The sequence below is a fragment of the Vicugna pacos genome, chromosome 27, assembly GCF_048564905.1.
Source record: "Vicugna pacos chromosome 27, VicPac4, whole genome shotgun sequence".
Taxonomy (NCBI): domain Eukaryota; kingdom Metazoa; phylum Chordata; class Mammalia; order Artiodactyla; family Camelidae; genus Vicugna; species Vicugna pacos.
The window spans coordinates 5,505,267-5,524,306 of record NC_133013.1 but is presented as its reverse complement, the minus strand read 5'-3'; the positions used below and the strand labels follow the sequence as shown (position 1 = coordinate 5,524,306).

Sequence of the window (19,040 nt, the reverse complement as noted above, 5' to 3'; positions counted from 1 at the left end):
GGCCCTGGGAGCACCCTTGTCCCCCATCACAGTGGGCATGGGGATCTCTTCAGGTGGGGGCACGGTGGCCTGCTCCCCTCCGTGTATGCAGCCTGGGACGCACTGAACAGGACCCAGGTGTGCTGCGGGGCAAGGCCTCCGGCTTACCGCTCTAGTGTCTCTTTTATATAAGTGGATAAATTGAGTATCAGCTGCTCCACATGGCCAGGGCTAGCCAGGCACTGGTGGGTCTGAGGACCTGGGGAGCTGAAGGAGGGGCTGGGAGCTTTCCCGGGCCCCCTCCTGGTTGTCTAGAGTTGTTCCTCAGCATCTTCAGCTGCTCTGGAAAAGGCAGGTCAGTGATGGACTGTTTTGGTGTCAGCTTCCTCAAAAACTAAAGGCACTTGGGGCCTGTAGTAAGAGAACTTACTTTTATTCTGATTTCTTTGCTTTATGCAGTTAGCCCTGAGAAGGTGCTCCATTCTGCTTGAACCTCGTAAATTTTTTCCCTGAGGGAACCAGGGCCTGCTTCTTGCACCTGGAAGAGGGCAGAAGTGGGTGCTGGGGGACCCTGTGGTTTTGAGGGCGCTCAGTACTCTCGAACCAGCCAGGCCTCCGGGAGGAGAGCCTCCGGGCCCTGCACACGTTGGTGTGGGCAGGGCCACTCCCTGCCCGGGTAGACTGGCCTGGTGCAAACGTCGGTCTGCTGAGCCTTCCCAGGGGCCAGAAGGGGACCTCGCAGCCTGTGTGGGGAGGGTGGTCCCACCTGGCTGTGAGATGGGGCGGTGACCTGCCTCATTCCTCTTCTGCCCTCGCCTGGGGCATTGTGAGTAGCCAAGCTCAGCTCACCACAGCCATTCCTGGTTCACGGTGGTGAGTGGGCAAGATATGGACACTGGGGCTCGGCCAACCTGGGTGTGTGACCTTGGGGAGGTCATTCTGACTTTTGCCCTCAGCCTGGTCCCTGGGATGGGTTCATCCTGACACCCTCCTGTCTCGCAGGGTGGGATGGGTGGGTGGAGTCACAAGCCTGTGCAGGCAGGAGTGAACCTGGCATCTGTAAAGTGGGAGGAGGGTATAGCTCCGTGGCAGACTGTGTAGGTCCTGGGTTCAATCCCCAGCACCTCTGTTAAGAAATTAATAAATAAATATCCTCCCCATCCCTGAAAGAAAATGGAAGAAAAGAAAGTGAACCCAGCACCTGTAAAGCTGTATGGCTGTGGCGGGCAGGACCCTGATGGCCAGACCCACCCAGGGGGCCTAGGGAGAGGACAGGAGAGAGGACTGGAGGGCCCAGGGAGGGGGAGACACAGGAAGAGGAAGTGGGACCAGAGTGGTTCCTGAAGGCTCCATGGAGAGGGGCCCAGAGAGCCTGGGGCCAAGCCAGGTGGTGGTGGCAGCGGGACCGGAACTGGAACCTTGTGCTCTGCCTGAGTGCCCTCTCCCCTGGTTGACCTTGGGAGCTTGGTTTCTTTGGGGCAGGGCTGGTGTGAGCGGGTAAGGTGGGCTGAGGGATCGTCAGCCTCATGGAGCAGCCTGGCTCCTGCGGGAGTCCCTGCGGACCTGTGTGTGTGCTGCCGGTGATGGTGACGGGTGCCACCCCGGACGTCATAGCCCCGTGGCTCCCCAGAGGCTCTTCCATCCTGTGCACGCTTCCCCTGCCCCGCCCACGCCTTGCCCCGTCATTTCTTTTTTTGGTCCAAGAGAAAACCCTTTCCCAGAAGCCTGCACAGTACCCCCCAGTTCCCACCCCTCCCCCCAGCCCTGGCAGAGGACAGTGAGTCTCCCGCCTGGAACTTGGGGTCCATGTTCTGACTGCAGAACTCTCCTGGGTTGGTGAGGGGAGGGAGGGTGGCAGCCAGCTCCTGCCCTAATCACCCAGGCTGGTTCTCAATGGTCAGTCAGTTGAGGGAGAGTGGACAGAGCGACTTTTATGACAGGAGCATGGTATTCGGGAGCCTGGAAGGGCCTCCAGGACATAATAATTACAGCCCTGTGTCTGCGGCTGTTGAAATGCTTCACCGTGGTCTTTTAAGTGAGGCTGGGTCTGTCTAACCCATTATCAGGGAGCGCCCTCCAACAGAAGCATTTGCAGGGTGACCCAGGGGCTCTGGAGCCTTGGAGTCCTGCCCTGGGAACTCCTTCTGGAAAGGTAGATTGGACTTAATTGCTGTTTTTGAGTTTCTCATACCTGAAGGACTGCCCCCCTGCTAGGTCTAAGGGGTGCTTATGGGGTGGTATCTCCTGGGGGTGGTATTGGATTGTGCTGGGGAATGTGCGAGGCCAGGACGGGATGGGAGTGCGCGGTATTGTTCCTTTAACACCCGCCTTTAAATCTGTGTTATTCGTGGCTACCATTTCCTCGTTTGTTATGGATTTTTGTTTTTAATTTTTTGAGTAGGCAAATACACTGTGTTTCAAAATCCGAGGGGTTTTAAGTAGTTTTCCAAGGAAAGTTCTCCAAATCCTCCTTTGCCTCCTTGCCCAGCTCTCTGCCCCCAGGCGACCTCCACTCCTTTCTCCGATGCCCTCCCTGAACTTCTCTGCAGGTAGAAGCAGATACGCATGCGCACTTGATACTTGTCCTGCCCCCACGCCTTCTGCTCAGAACCTTGCTTTTCTCACTCAACACTTTCTGAGAGACCTTTCTGTCTCCGTTCAGGAAGAACCCATCCCACTCCTTCATAGGATTCTGTTACTTTATTCTAACTGGCCCCTATGGAAGGGCAGGAGTTGTTTGGGGGCTTTAGCTGCACTGAATAACCAGGCACATATCCCATTTCATAGGGTAGCTTCCCCAAATTGATTTGTGAGTTCAAAAGATACACACATTTGTCATTTTGACAGTTATGGCCAAGTTGCCCTCCGGCAAAAAGCTTGTGGCACTTTGTGTTTCCGTCAGCAGAATGTGGGCCTGCCTATTCCCACATTCTCAGCTCCCTGATAGGTAAAAAGTAGGATGTCCGTGGTGTTCCATTTGTATTTGTCTCCTGATGGGCAAGGTTGAACATCCTTCTGGATGTTTGAGAGTCATTGCACCACCTGTTTAGGAACGGTCAGTTATAGCCCCCGCCCATTTTTCTGTTGGGTGTTCTGTCTTCATTTAATCGCCCTGTATTGGAGATTAGCACTTTCTTGGTGTTATTTTTTGCCTTTCCTTATGGTGACTTTGCCCATGGAGATGTATTTTACAGTCAGATTTATCACTCTTTTCACTTATGGCTTCTGGATTTTGATTCATAGAAAGAACTTCTAGCATTATAAAGAAATGTTGCTGTGTTTTCTCCTAGAATATCTAGTTTCACTTTTCACGTTTAAATCTTTGATCCATTCAGAATTTATCCTTCTTTCAGGTGTGGAGCACGGACCAGTTTTTACCTAGTTGTCCTCAGACATTTTTTGGACCCTGTCCCTCTAGCCTGTCTTAGATGTCACTTTCCGCTAAGTAGTTCCCACGGTCTTAGAATCTAGTTCCAGCGTTCACGCTGTGCTCCACAGCCAGCCATCACTTGGACAACAGTGTGTGGACTGCCTCGTGGCCCAGTTCCCTCACATCATTCTTCTTTTTTCGAGCTTTTCTGGCTATTTCAATTTTTTATTTTTCTGTATGTATTTTAGGATTAAGGTATCTTATTCCAGAACAAAGCAAGGTGAAGCAACAACAAAAATCCCTGCTTTAGAAATACACCTGCATCCCCTGTAGGAATGTGAAGATATGCACGTCTGTAGAAGGAGGATTTTCTCCTTTAAACCACGCCCCTGTCTGTGGTCTCCAGCCTGGTGCCTCCTCCCTCCATGTCCCACCAGCTCTGGGGCCTGCTAGAGCATATGGGAGCCTGTGATCAGCACACTTGTGACCCACATAGCACTGGAACTGAGAATCCGGGGCCAGGCCAGGCAGTTCAGCAAAGATGAGTGCTGGCTGGTGTACAGCTGGGGACGTTCCCAGGAGCTCCACTGGTGATAACAACATATCTCCTCTGAGCACGTGTGAGTGTTCTCCCACTAGCTCTCACGGTAACTGTGAGATGGGGCCTTCAACCAATGGGCAGGAGTGCCGGAGTCAGGTGCTGGCCACGGCAGGGGCTGCTTCCATGCAGAAGTCACTGCTTCTGCTGCCCACCGAGTGGCAGCTCTCTCTCCTGGGCTTCCCCTCCCTCACCTGTACGGTGGTGGGTAAGAGTTCCAGTCTGGACTTTGCAGGAGACAGGGCATCTGTGCATTAGCTCCATGAGGGTCTGTAAACCACCACAGAGTAGCTGAGTGGCCTCCTAAAGAAAATAGGAAAGCCGGCTCCCCACTGCAGGGACAGGCCTTTCTGCTGAACCCAAGGCTGTGGCCTGGGCTTCCTGGGATGCTAGAACTTGACTGGCCCCTGTGGTTGGCCACGTGCTGAGATGCCTCAGAGCTGCAGGGAGAGTGGGCCTCCTGGGAGTGAGGAACATGGCAGTTTTGAGGTTGGGAGCTGGAAGTGGACCCGTGCCGTGACCACAGATCAGAGCTATCTGTTGATGAATGACAGGCCACTTGCTGGCAGTGAATAGCTGGGACCTGGGGTCTGGGAGCCCAGGAGAGGCTATTTCATTGTGGAGGCCTCTCCCTGTGCCTCTCTGACTATCTGGACCAGTCCTGCCCCTCCCCATTCCCCGCAGATACACATCTACACAGATTCCCTGTGCCCAGTGAGGTCTGCTCTTGTGGTCCTGGGTACCCCTGTTGCTGGATCTAGCTGCCTTTCTCTCTCGGGCCCCTCGGTGTGGGAGATGTCTCTCCCTTCTCCCTTCCAGAGGGACGCTCAACCAGCACTGAGGAGCCCGGCACTCACTGCCCACAAGCAGAAAGCGCCCTGGTCTGCAGACGGTGCTCAGGACCCGGCCCAGTGCGAGGCCCTTGGGAGACAGTGAAAAATGCACCCCACCCCCACCCCGACTGCCCACAAGAGGCTCACAGGCAGAAAAGAACCACTATGGTCTTTTTCTATGGGTGCTGCTGGAGCCAGGAGGGGCCCTTCACCTTGTGGAGGCTGCCAGTATGGCCGAGCTGGACAGGGCGAGGGGCATCGCTGGGGGCGCGCCCTGGACGGGAGGGCGGGGCGGAGGCTGCCGAGCCCGGAGGTCTCAGCCGGACTCGCGCGCTAGCGCGCCGGTCTGCACCTGCCCGCGGGCGGGCGGGGGAGCAGGGCCCGGGCGCAGGCGCCGGGTCTGAGGCTCCGCGAGAGGAGCCCCTGCGCTCCCCGCCCGCCTCCTGTGGCTTCTGGAGGGAACACGCTGTCCCCGCCCAGGCCTGCGGCTTGGGCAAGAGAGTGTGGGACGCTGTGTTCCCTGATAAGATGAGGCAATCGCTCTCAGCCGCCTCGCTGGGCGCCAGGGAACATTTATGTAACCCCCGCCCTGCGCGCCTTCGGCCCCGCCCCCATACCCCCTCCCTCCCTGCGCGTCCCCGCCCTCGACTAACCCCGCCTCCCCGTCACTGCGCACCCCAGGCCCAGGGCCTGCACTCCTCAACCTGTGCCCACATGGCCCCCGCCCCTCCGCTCTGGCCCCTTGAGGCCTGGCACCTGCAGGCAGGTACCCACCCCCTCCAGCATAGCTGGCCCCTCGGGCCCCAAGAGCCCCTCAGTGACCCTGGAGTGCCCCGACCCCGGGCTCAGGCTTCAGGGATGCTGCAAGAGGCTTGAGCTCCCTTCAGGAGTCTAGGGTCTGGGCGAGGGTCATTTCTGCGCTACACTGAACACTGTCCTTGTCTTAGCCCTGTGGTGCTGCTGCCTCCCTGTCACGTGCCCAGAAGGAGGCAGATGCAGAATTTGAGCCTGGGGAGAAGCTCGGGTTTGTTTAGTGCGCTGGGTTGACTCCCCGCAGGACCAGGACCTGGGGGCCCCCACCCACACTCTGGGTGCATCCCCTATGCTCACCCAGCTTAGCCATGTCCTCCTAGGGTCAGTCTCTGGAGCCTCAGTGGTGTGCAGAGTGGAGTGCAGGGACACCTGCAGGTACTTGAGACCCTGCGAGGGGACCACAGGTCAGAACTGTTTTCATAACAATAACGTTACTTGTCCTTCATTCTCTCAGAAGAATCGAGTGGAATATTCCGGAGGCTACATGATGTGTGGTGACTTCATCCCTCTGATGGCTACTGGAATGTGTGCTTGAGTTTAAAGTTTTTTGCTTTAATTTCTAACACGTTAAATGGCTGTGGGCCTAACCCATGTCAACAGGAGCGCCAATGACTCTTCATGGAAACTGTGGGAAGTGCTGTCCTGGGGGACCCTGTCCTCTGTCTCCACCCGTTTGCGATTCTCCTCATCTACCTCCTGGGTGCCTCTCAAATGTCACTACTCAGGCCAGCCAGGCCAGACCTGGTGCTGCTTCTTGCCAGCATGAGTCACAACTTCTAAATGGTTTATCCGTCTGTCTGTGGACTGGTTTATTGGCCTCCTGGAATGGGCTAACAGAAGGATAGAGGATGGAGCAGGGACAGCCCTGTCTGTAGGCCTCACACCCACGTCCCCAGGGCCAGGCAACGCGTTGGTGCTCAATAAAAGTGTCATGCTACTGACCCCAGAACTGGCTGAGAGCTTCGTGCCGGCCAAGTAGTAATGCTGGGCTGTCCCCACCTGCTGCCACCAGGCTGCCTGGTGCCAGCATCCCATCTCATGGGATGCCACCGTCCTCTGCTGCCCTGGGGTCACACAGCCCAGCTCTAGTGATAACCACCTAACGTGCGTCCCAGGTTGCAAGCAGAAGGACCCCGAGAAGGACAGGCTTCCAGTGAGGACCAGGGCTTAGGAAGCAAGGCTCAAGTCTGAGAAGACCTAGTTGACAAGAATTATAGATGGGAGCTTAAGTGTGAGCTGATTGTGTGCAACCCTGTGGAATAACCACATGGACCCCATGGTGAGGATGGGGCACTGTGTCCATTCCCTGTGGCTGCCACAACCAGTTACCAGAGACCAGGTGGCTTAAAACAACAGAAGTGTGCCTGGCTTGACTATTTATTAAACCCTTGCTAAGCGAATAAATCTGAGAAAAGAGAGAGCCAAGGGAAAAACAAACAAAACAAACAAACAAACAAAAAACAGACACATATCCTCACTGTTTCAGAGGGCGAGCAAGGTCTGAAATCCAGGTGTGAGTGCCTTCTTGAGGCTCTGAGGGACAGTCCATTCCTTGCTCCTCCTAAGGTCTGGGGGCTGCTTGGCTTCCAGGCACTTCACTCCCTGGAGTCCTTTCCCCTTCTCTCCTAATCTTTGTCATCTCATCTCAAGATCCTTACGTCAATCACATCTGCAAAGACCTTTTTTTCCAAATAGGGTCACATTGACAGGCCCCAGGGATCAGGACTGGAACATACTTTTGGTGGGGCCACTGTTTACCCCACTCCAGGCAGCAAGGCACGTGTCTGGGACCACACCATCAGTATGTGGTGGGGACAGGGACTGAGCCTCGTCTGTAGGACACTCGAGCACAGTGCCCAGTCACACAAAGGGACACCACTCTATAGTGCTGGGCCTTTCCAAGCACTTAGGACAGCTGTGCGTGGTGAATCTTCAAGAGTGGAATTAGCCTGTGGCATTTCTCAAACTTTCTGTTGCCGATTTTGTTTTTTATCCCTGGAACCGATGAACAATTTTAAAAAGTCTAACATTTCTTTAAATATGGTTTGAGAAATGTTGGGCTAGATATTTTAAAGAGTTATATTTCAACATTCCTTTTTATTCTTATCAGAAATATAAATGCACATGGTCTTTTCTAAAAGACACATAACACAGAAGAGTTTATGACAACAAAAAAAATCCTCTTCTCACGCTAGCCTTATTCTCTAGAGACCAGTACTGCTTTGATTTCACATATCTGGTGGTTACTGCCATAAATAAAATGTTATGCCTTTATTGCTATTTCTTGTTTTAACAAATTAGGTGCTACCTACCTGAATAAATCTCTACCCTGAAATTTAAGTATTTACCTCATTCCTACCCCTCTCCCACCTCCTCCTGAATTGTTGCTATATTATTATTTTTAATTTTTTTGTTAATTATCCTTATAACTTTAACCTCATTTAGAGATTTCCTTTACCATACATGTGTGTATTCCTTCCTTTCCCTTAAAGCCACATTCTCTCTTGGAGCCATGAATCAGTCACATGGGCTTTGTCTTTAAGATTGGTTCTCAGCACTGACAACTAGTGCTAGGGTTCACATGACCACGACTGTGTGTAGATTGCTTCCGAATGCCAGGGTCTGTTCTGGGACTGCATTCCCATCTGCCATGCCATGGGATTGTTGTGAAGGATAAATAATATTCAAAAAGCCCCTAAAACAGTGCTTGGATCTGAACTCCTCCTGCTCTGCTCATAATCATGTCGTATTTTAGTTTGCTTCTCGTTTAGACAGTTTTCTCACATACCTTCTATTTTTCCTGGAGTTTCTAATTGCCTCTCTTTTTTCTTTTTAACCAAAGAATATTATGTGCCTTTGCTGTGTCCTGAAATTTATTCAGCCTCTTGATTGTACTCTCTGGTGTCTGGAATTCACTCTCTTCTTGGAACCATCCCTCTGATACCTGGACCACTGATCTGGTGGCCCACCAGGTCTCTCCCTCACTCTTGTCCTGGAATGACCCTTCATTGTTCACTCACTTCCCTGGCTTCTCAGTCTTGTTTTTTTTTTTTCTCATTTTTGCTGGCATGTGAGAGGTAAACTTGGAAGGCTCTGTCATCTGGCGTCTAGTGTGACTTATGAGAAGTCTGGTGTCTGTCTTAGCCTTACTCTCTCGTGGATGACCTGGTGCTTGCTTCTCCCCTTTCTCTCTAGTAGGTTTTGTGATCTCTTTTTACCCAGTGTTCTGACATTGCACATATTCTCACAGCAGGAGCCTCTGCTCACTACCCTGCCCACCTCTGTGCCAAGCCTTTCCAGATTAGTTTCCTGTCTCCTTTTTTTTAACTCTGACAGATACTGTTCTATTGTTTCTTTGGTAATTTCCTCTCCTCCATTTTCTTCTGCTCTTTTGTTCAATGCCTGCTGTTAGTTAGATGTTGCACCCACAGGACTGATTCCCTGTGACTCTGAATTTTTAGTTCCGACTGTTTGTAACTATCAGATAGGTTTGGGAAATGATGGTTTGCTTTGAATCCCCCTCTCACACATACCCTGCCACCCCAAACATAAAGTCAATCAGCTTCAGCGTTACTAGGAGACAGAACACTGACAGTCACAAATTTTCTAGAGTTGTTTTTTGGTTCTCTTTTTCTGGGATATTTCCTTGAGTATGTTTCCAGCCTTTCTATGGAATTTTTGTTTTGGTAACAATACTCTGAATTTCTAAACACTATTTTTTGTTCTCTGAACTTCCTTTTTTATGGTATCCTATCTGCTTTATGCATAATATTTTTGTCTGAAATTTCTTTGAGAATGCTAATTAGAGCTTTTTGGTTAATATTCTCTTCTGTTTCCTGGCTTCACTCTTTTTCCTCTGGAGTCTGGTTTTGTTACGCTTGGCCTCTCCTGTTCATGCCACTGGTTTTCCTTGCCATCTGGCCATTTTTGGGTGTCTGTTTATATTTAAGGTTGATGGACTCTTTCGGAGTGGGTGTTGTGGGTTTCCTCTGCTGGGTACTGAAGGGCCAGCTTCAAGGACTGGCTCTCAGCTTCAGGGCCAGAGTCAGGGAGGGAGGGAGAGAGACAGGGCAGAGATGGTGGCTGTGTGGCCACCCCCAGTACCTGAAGGGCTGCATTCTGGAGTGCTGGAACCCCTGCTGGTTCTCCTTATGCAACTGATGTCTTTTTTGTGTGTGTGGTTCAGAGTCCACCTGGGTAAAGGCTGGCCTGTCCCTTGCTCTGAGCAAGGGATGGGAGGGAGAGGGTGAGGTCCTGACTGTAGCCAGCCTTTGTTACCTCCCTCTCACTGGGTGTTCTGGGCAGCCACCCTGTCTGTCACCGAGCAGTCTCCTCTTCTGCAGCCTGTTGGCCATGTTGGAACTCCTCTGAGAGGAGGTGCAGCAGATTCGAGTTGAAGCCTGAGGTGGTAAACCTGATATCTCTGTCATAGACTCTCAGGCCCTGTGAATTGTCTGTCCTGACCCCTTTGTGTTACAGATGAGAAGAAGGAGGAGGGTTCAAATGGTGGCTGGGCACTGGCAGGGGGTTAATCACCTCCAAGCCCTATAGGGGTGTGGGGCTCTGGAAGGCTCCCATGGGGTCAGAGTCGGGTGGCCAGACTTTTGCAGGTATGCTAGCTCTCCCTGAACCCTTTCCTCCTGGCTCCCATTCTTAGAGCCTGAGGCCTGGCTGTGCTCCCCACAGGCCGGGGACAGCTGACCCCGAACAGGGCGTTGAGTGGCACTGCTCTGCCAGAGCACCTGAGATGGTGCCATTTCATTCTGGGAGATGTCGCCTTCCTTCTGCCGTGTGGACTGTAAGGCGCTGCTACCCACACCTTTGCCCTGAAGGATTTATCGCTCAGGCTGGCGGAGATGGGGCGCGCAGGAAGGGGCTCAGGGAGGGGTGCGGGCAGTCAGGTTGGGGGGAGCAGGTGTGGGGTCTTGGGGTCTGTCCTGGGGTGGCGTGGGTGGCTGTGCTCGGAGACTGACCCTCTGCCCATGTCGCCCGCAGGTGAGAGGCCGTTTGCCTGCAGCTGGCAGGACTGCAACAAGAAGTTCGCGCGCTCCGACGAGCTGGCCCGGCACTACCGCACACACACGGGCGAGAAGAAGTTCAGCTGCCCCATCTGCGACAAGCGCTTCATGCGCAGCGACCACCTGACCAAGCACGCGCGCCGCCACGCCAACTTCCACCCGGGGATGCTGCAGCGGCGCGGCGGGGGCTCGCGGACCGGCTCGCTCAGCGACTACAGCCGCTCTGACGCCAGCAGCCCCACCATCAGCCCAGCCAGCTCGCCCTGAGGGAGCCCGCGGGGCGGGGCCGGGGCCTGGGCGGGGCCAGGGAGGGGGGCGGCTCCCGCAGCACAGCCCCGCCCCCGCGCCCGGCCCGAGGGCCCGCCCCATGCCCAGCCTGAGGCCCCGCCTCTTTACAACAGCCATGAGCAGATGCTCTCACTTCCTTTCGTGATTTCGTGTCTTTTCCTTTTGTGATAAGAAAGAAGACAGAACTTTATGAAGTCAACGACAACAAAAAAAACATTTTTTCTCCACCTCAGGTGTCAAAATTGATTTGTTAAGAAAAAAATTTCCAAAAAACACCATCCACGATTGCACAAGAGATATGCCCACGCAGGTGAGATTCCGTGGTGTTGAACCCCCCCCTTTCTCAGGGATGGACATGTTCCACGAGGTCAGTGAGGACACCCCTTCCTGCCGCCTTACTCTGTACATAGATTTGCACTCGAGAGTGTCCTTTGAGGTTGGGGCACACACTGGGGGCCCAGCGGTGCACGGGAGCCCAGCGTCGGCGGCAGACCCGCCGGTCGGTGGGTTGGTCTGGAGCGGCAGTCACTGACATTGTGCTTCCAGGGCAGACCCCTACACAGGCCCGGAGCTCCCGCGTCCTGCCCACCTGCCCAGCCTCATCCTCGCCCCAGCCGGCAGTGGAGCTCGGAATGCACACAGCTCAGAGGGACGCCTTAAGCTGTGGTGGGCCCTGGGGAGACTGCAGAGGGCCCTGTCCTCCGGAGGATCTCAGGGCACTGGGAGCAGAGATGCAGGCCCCGGCCCGGCAGACCGCTGCGCACCGTGTGATGTCCACCCAGCCAAGGGCCGTGCCCCGAGATCCACGCTGCACAGGGCTACCGCTGCCGAGTTCCTGCAGAAGGCACCGGGGACTTCCCACCATTACACCAAGCCCCTGACTGCTTCTCTACAAAGATGTCTCAAAGTGTCATTGGTGTGTCCAGTTCCCATGTTGGGCCAGTCCCGCCCTGCTCCTGAGACACCTTTGTTTGAAAGGGCGGTTAGAGTGGGCCACCCTGCTGGGGCCTCTGAGTGTGTGGCCCTGCGTGTGCCCTGCCTGGCACTTCACAGAAAGAGACCAGAGCATTGTGACTGGGAACTTTTGGGAAGTGGCCAAGCGGATATTATGGGAGATGTGGTCAGAGAATGTGCATTCTCTTTTCTCCTGGAGGAACACCAGGCAAAAGTTGTGGGAAAGGCTTTTCTCAGACCCACCGTGTCCCCAGCTCAGAATTCGCTAACCCCCAGCTTCTCTGCGAATTCTGTGTCCCCTGGCCTCCTCCCTTCCCCTCCTGCCTGGGAGGCCCCAGCCCACACCCAGCCTGTGGGGCACTAGGGTGCAGGGCCCCCTCGCCAGTCTTCCTGTGCTAAGAGAGGAGGGGCAGAGAGCTGGGACTTGGAGTGGGGGGTTCGAGCCCAGGCAGGTGGGTCAGGCCAGGCTCTAGCGCACACCTCTGCAGAGAGCTGGAACCCCCTCCCTCTCCACCCCACCTCCGCCCCCATTGCCCAGGCACCACCCTTCCCTTCCTCCAGAGAGCTGGGGGCCTGTAAATATAAGACTAGTCCCCAGTGTGTGTGTGTGTGTGTGCGCGCGTGTGTGTATGTGTGTTGGGGAAGGGGTGTGGGTTTTGGGAGGACTTGGGGTATCTTGCAGAGACCTCTGCTCATTTTGATGAGGAGGAATGACCCTTGGGACCTCAGAGGGCCGTAGATGGGCTCCCCTGAGCCCAGAGTGCCTTGGCCGTGGCCATCCTGCTTCCAGCCCCATCCAAACACAGCACATCCCAGCTGTGCTCACCCACCCTGGGCCGGCTCCAGAGCGGGTGGGTGCCCTCTGGCCATAGTGCCCAGGGGGTGGCAGTCTGCCATCTGCAACACTCTGAGTGCCCATTTTTGACTCTGCTGTGTGTCAGCTGGGATTGGCCAGCGGTGTGATGGTGGCTTCTGAGGAGCATGGTAGGTACCCAGTTGGGCAGTACTATTGTTTTGCTGTGGGTGGAAACCCATTGGGACTGATGTAGGGGGTGGTCCCCACCCTGCGTGGGTGCAGAGTTGGCTCCCTGGGGCGCCGGGCTCTGTTGGGGCTGTGTGGCAGCCCTTCTCACCTTTGGTCCAGGAGAGGGAACGGGATATGCTGCAGACACCTGGACAGAGTGGTGCCCTGAATACCTGGGGTGAAAGCTCTTCATGCCTGGTTCCAAAGCGAGGCCCGGAAGGCCCTGGGGGGGCCCCTCCCAAAGTTGTTTCTGTGTGGGGCAGGGAAAGCCACACTCCGAATACATTTCATGTCTCAGGAACTCACATTCCAGGTTCAGGAATTTTATTCCAAAGTCCTTTGGTGTGCTTACTGTCCACGAGCCCCGGAGGCAGGGAGAAGGGCTACATGTCTCTTGGGGGCCACACAGCGCGGCCCCCTGGAGGAGCCCATGGCATCCACCGCGGAAGGCGGCTTTGCAGCCCCATGTCTCTCTGCACAGAGGAAGGGGGCAAAGGACTAAACCCAGTCATCTTGGAATAAAAGAAGAGCTGGTTTGTTTTAGAGGCGGGGTGGGGGGCGGGGGAGGGAAAGCGGGCGTTTGCTGTTTCCAAAGAGAGCACTTAATTTAATTTTTCCTCTAAGTGACCCAGGGCTGTTCCGTCTGATAGATGGAAGGGTAACATTGCCTTAAAACAGAAATATGCAGGCGTTGGCTATTTTTGGCAAATGAGCGTGTCTTCATTCCCAAAGTAGTTCTTGGCTGCTGGCAGGGAGGGTGCGGTCCTTCCAAGTGGGCCTGGCCTGGGAGATGGGCCACTGCTTTTCTGATGAGGGCACCTGGACAGAGTTCCTGCCCGGCATCCCTGAGCTCTCCGCCCAGGGCTCCAGCCAGTGGACCGTCTGGACTCATCTGGGGCTAAAATTCATCTCACATGAAGGGTGGGAGGAACCCATGAATCTCAGGCCAGGTTCAAATGGGCTCTTACTAGCATCTCATTGTCACAACATGTGGAGTACGTGTGGAAGAGGGTGGTGGGCCCCGGAAAGCTGCCGTCGCCCGGGCCCCACCCTGGGAAGCAGTTACGCAGGGAGAACCCTCCTGAACGGCCTGCATTTTTTTCTAAGATGTAGAATGTCTTCCCAGCCCGGGTCTGTTTCAGGGTCTTTCATTTTTCTGGTTTCTGAGTGTGCTTGCCGGCTTCTATGTGATTGAGGAACAAACCCATAGGACTCCTAGAAATGATGGTGAAAACTCAAACTGTACTTCGTGGCCAACTCCAGGTTTTGCAGGCCAGGGGGCAGAGATCTCAAAGCAAAGGTTGCCTGAGTGAAGGGAGAGTTCCCCTCCCGCCAGGCCTAAAAGTGACCCCAGACTCACCCTTGGGGGCTGGTATTCAGCACGTGTCCCAACCAGGAAGCCCTCTTTGTGTCCCCCATGGTGGGGTTGTCTGTCCCCCAGATGTCTACCTGGCCCTACAGCCATATGGAAAGACAGAGGGCCCTGGGGTCCTCTCCTGTTGGGTGCTACACAGGAAAGGGCAGTGATGCCCGTGATGGGAGTGTAGTCTTGGAGGTGCCCTACCTGCATCCTGCCGCAGTCTACCCACTCCCTGCACTCGAGGTGCTGGACAGCCCCCCTTGATTCTGAGGCCATGCACCCGGGCAGGTGCAGGATTCGCCAGGGTGCAGCCTCCAGGTGCAGACATCAGCAGCCCTGACCACCCCCAACCCTGGGTCATGGCTCAGACCAGTGGAGGTGATTGGGAGGTGGGGACAGACAGGCCACAGGTGCCCCCCACCCCAGCGCACCTGTTGGGACATGCAGACAGGGCTGGTCGCTTTCTGTGGTCCAGGTGAAATGCAGCCCAAGTGGGGTCTTCATTCAAGGTTTCCGCCCCCCCCCAAGCCTGGTGTCTGGAAGTCCCTGTGCTCTTGCCAGGAGCAGGTGCTAAGGTGGGCGGCACAGGGTTAGAGCACCCCCCGGGGACGTGCTCCATGATCTCAGCGAGCCGGCTGCCACCTAACAGGAAAGCGTGATCTCAGCAATAGCGCCCTCATTTCTCAGCTCCTGGTTTCGGCTGTGTTTACAAGGCTACCTGATTTGTTTGACTTCTGACAGCTATAGCTGATTTCTTTCTTTTTATTTTTAACCCCTTTTTACAAAGTCATTCAAAGACTCAGTGCTGGAAGATTTAAAGGGGTTGATGTGTTGGTCACTTTGCAGCCAGTAAGAAACGCTTTGCGAGTCACCCCCATCTTTGCTACCCAAAGGTTCTGTGTGTGATACTAGTGACCGCATTTTCCAAAGCTGAAATAGTGGGTGTGGGCTGACACTTTGAATTCAGGATTGCCCTGGGAAAAGCCAGGTCCTGTAACTGATTTTCCTGATTCTGAGGCTGGGTTTCAGAAATTTGTCCCAGACACATTCCAGAGAATTTTGTACCAGAATTTGAATGCACAATCCAGCTTACTACTGATAAATGCCTGAACATCGTTTAGGGAGAGGCCCTTCCCTCCATGCTGTTCTGTCTCTCGGTTGGAAGAGCTGAAGTTGGTGGGAGGCATGAGCCCGGGGCCACCAGGGAAGAGGGGCCACACTTGGTTTCTACTGACCCTCTTATCTGGATATCAGACTTGCAGTGGGCCCCCTGGCCCTGCCCAGCCTCTCCCCTCTCATGCAGCTTTAAAACCTTACTACTTTTATTTAAAGATGAACAGGACAGGAGAAAGCGGCGTCCCCCGCCCTGCACACCATACATTCCCCATGGGGGACATAGGAAGCGTGGGGGCAGGGTGCACGAAAGCAGCTTTCTCCCGGGGCTCGGGGACATCTTCCCAGTCACCTGTCCACAGGCTGCTGCACATGCTCATTTGGAAACCAAGGGCATGAGCTGAATGCCTGCGGGGCGACCGCACGTTGGGTGCAGGCTGTCTCTCCCGCTTGGCACCCTGTGCCCGGCCAGCCCCTCCCTCCCCAGCCTGCCCTCCTCACCTTGGAGAATCCCTTCTGTGATCGCTGGGGACCCTGGGGGCTGGAAGACCTTGGCATGGGGCTCTCCTGAGCAGCTGTGCGGGGTCCGGCTGGTGCAGGGCCAGGAATCGGCATGTGGCTGTGCGGGGTGACTGCCTCTGGGACTCAGTGGCCCTGGACTCCGCACAGACAGCCCCTCCCCCACCCAAAGCCATTGACGGAGCTTCTCTGGAATTGTTTGCCAAAACCCCAAGGTAGAATCCAAGGGTCCAAGACCATTTCCATCGAGCACACGTTTTCCATTTCTGTAGGAACTTTCTGTTGTCGTTTTTGTAACCAGCACCACACACCATGCTTCCGAAGGCCATGTCCCACCTTTCCTGGACCACTACAGTCAAGTATTACAGCTGTTCAGTCCCCGGTCTGGCCTTGGCTTGCTCGGATAAAACTTTGTATGTATTTTGTAAGGCATAGATTCTATATTGTAATGATGTCCTATGCAAAAAAAGGAAAAAAATTAACTAAATTGTAAATTTTATTGTTTTAACGTGTATGCATGTTTTAGTGACGTTTACATTTTGAAATAAAATTTATGATTCATTATTTTAGTTGCCAGGGCTGGTCCTTTGATGGGCAGGCCCTGGAGAGGGTGTGGGATTGGGGGGAGGGGAGGGGAGGGGAACCCAAATGACCCAACTCAGGCGGTTTGTGTACTTGGCTGAGAACTTGCAGGCCTTTCACAGGAGAGGAAGACTTTGTAGGGATTGAGCGCTTTTCTGGCTGCCTGTCCTGCCCCCTCACCCCCAACCCCAACTCCAGGACCCATCTTAGCTTATCATACTCCCACTCCACGTGGTGACAGCAGATCCCATTTAAATCTCCTGTGGGCATGAGCTGCCCCCGGCCGCTCCTCAGAGCAGGGCCTGTCCACAGCAGCAGGGAGAGTCCGCGTGGCCGGTGGAGGAGGCCATGAGGGGGCTTGGACCGTGACTGGGAAGGAAGATGAGGTAATTCCCCCCCATAGTCCCAGCCCTCACCAGATGCAGACCCAGGACTGCATCTGGGACTGTATGTGATTCTTAACGTTACCACTTGTTGTTCATAGGCTACGTAAAAGCCACGAAGGAATGCATTGCAGGTGATCAGAGATGCTTTTTCTGAAGGCGACATTTCCGCTGGCCACCGTTTTGTGATGAAGGCTTGTTTTCTGCACTACAGATAAGGAGTGGGGGTGGGGAGTGGACAGGCCCAGCGCACACTGGACCCTCAGTAAAACAAGCACACGTTTATCAAACAAAAGTCTTTCTGGTGCTGAGATGTTCGGAGCCCAGTCTTGGTTGGAGTGTCTTCCCAGGACATCCCAGGGCACACCTTCTTGGACATGGTTCCTGGTTGCTCAAGAACTCCCCAGACAGCAGCAAGCGAGAGTGGGCGCTTCCATAAATGTGTGCTGAGAGCCCAGATGCTTTAAAAATATTGACGGGAAAAAGCAGACATCGGTTATGACGTCACTGGTAAGGTCTGAAAGAGGTCGTGGGTTCTGCTGGGGTTCCTTTCCAAGAGAGAGGCCTGGCATTCCGGCCGCCCCATCTCAGGAACCTAGGATCCCTGGAGACCTTGAGAGGCCCCTTATAGTACAGATGGAAGAGAATAAACAATAATTTTCCTGGTGTTTATAAAACAAATTTCTAGTATGTGTCCACAAACAGCACCTAAGCAGTATTGGGGGGAGGGTCTGCAGTGACGGGACCTCAGGACTGGACAGTGACCAGGTGTCACTGTGGGGTCAGCCCCAGGCCCTTCTGGGCCCCACCCTCTCTACATTTTTATCAGGACTTGGATGAAAGGTCAAACTTTGGGCAGTCAGATGCAGTGCTGTGGGCGTGGGGGAAGCGGGCCCACATAGGTGTGAGGATATAGTAGTCACCGTACTAAGTTAACAGGGTGAAAATGCAAAACAGCCGACAGATCAACAGATGACAGCAAGTCCCTGACCAGAGCCGCTACCCGCTGAGACAAACCTGTCTCACCAGACCGAATATGGGCGAGACCCGGCTGGGCCACCCCAGCCTGCAGCACGTCTCTGGGGACGGCGGGGCCTGGGTTGACCAGAGAGCTGCCCTTGAGCAGGTAGGGCGGAGGGGCATCTGGTGGAGGCAGGGTCATCCCGGAGGGCAGAGGCTAGCCAAGGTTCATGAAATAGAAGAATTTCCCGTTGCCAGGCACTGGCCTTCAGCCAGGGAAGGCCCCACTGAGGGAGGTTTTTGAGCAAAGGTAGGAGCTGTCAGGCCTGCCTGGAAGGGATTTGCTTTCTGCAGGGGAGGCTGGTCAGTACTGTTTAGGGGGAAACCAGAAACTATCTCCTCATGGCCTTGTCAGTGATGTTGGGGTGTGAGCTGGCCCTCAGGGTAGACTCTGTAACTTATTCTGGGTACATGGGTGGCTCAGTGTCCCCAGTCAGACCTCCTCCATCCCATGACAGATTGTTTGCCGTTAGCACCACCCCTAAGGTCTTCGAAGTAGAAAGCTTTTTTCCCCTTTTTTTGGTTAATGGAGGTACTGGGGATTGAACCCAGGACCTTGTGCATGCCAAGCACGTGCTATACCACTGAGCTATACCCTCTCCACCCCCAGGTGGAAAGCATCTTAACCCCATGACAGCCCCCTGGCTGCTCCTGGCAGAGCTGCTGCCTGTGCACCCACTGACTCCAGACCCGGGGATCCGAGATCCCAGGGCAGCAGCCTTAGGACCGGCAGGTGTTGATGGACACAGTGTGGGAAGTGTAGGGCCTATGTTAGATTCATATAGTGCCGGTGGTCACCCTCATTCACAAACAAAGCTCCACTGGGCTGAGAGCTTCAGAGAAGCGGTGATCTGGGGTTCAGTCTCCACCCCTGCCCCCATGCGAGCATCTTCCGTTCCCAATGTCAACATGGGGCAATGAGTTATTTATGAACTCCACAGGAGCACTGGGGGAGTACCAGCAATGAATATCAATATGGTTTGCATAACCAACAGGCTTCCCCATGTTCCTCCTAGTGAGACAGGAGGGAACGGGCAGGGCACCACCATTAACATAATGACACAGCCATGGAGAAAAACAGGACAGGACATAAACTGGTTAGAACCAAACAGGCATAAGATGGTGGAAGATTCAACTTCCGGTAGATCTTGAGCCTCATTATATGCTCATTACAATAAAGTTAGCC

The 19,040-nt window shown here is 54.4% G+C and overlaps 1 protein-coding gene across 1 annotated transcript in view; it reads left to right on the top strand.

Moving 5' to 3' along the window:
• Positions 1-16,433, top strand: part of KLF13 (KLF transcription factor 13) — a 42,683-nt gene extending 26,250 nt beyond the window's left edge. The window contains exon 2 of the mRNA XM_072950655.1: positions 10,589-16,433. Within this exon, the coding sequence (XP_072806756.1) occupies positions 10,589-10,878 (290 nt within the window). The 3' untranslated portion in view covers positions 10,879-16,433. The remainder of the gene's footprint in view (positions 1-10,588) is intronic.
• The last annotated feature ends 2,607 nt before the right edge of the window (positions 16,434-19,040 follow it).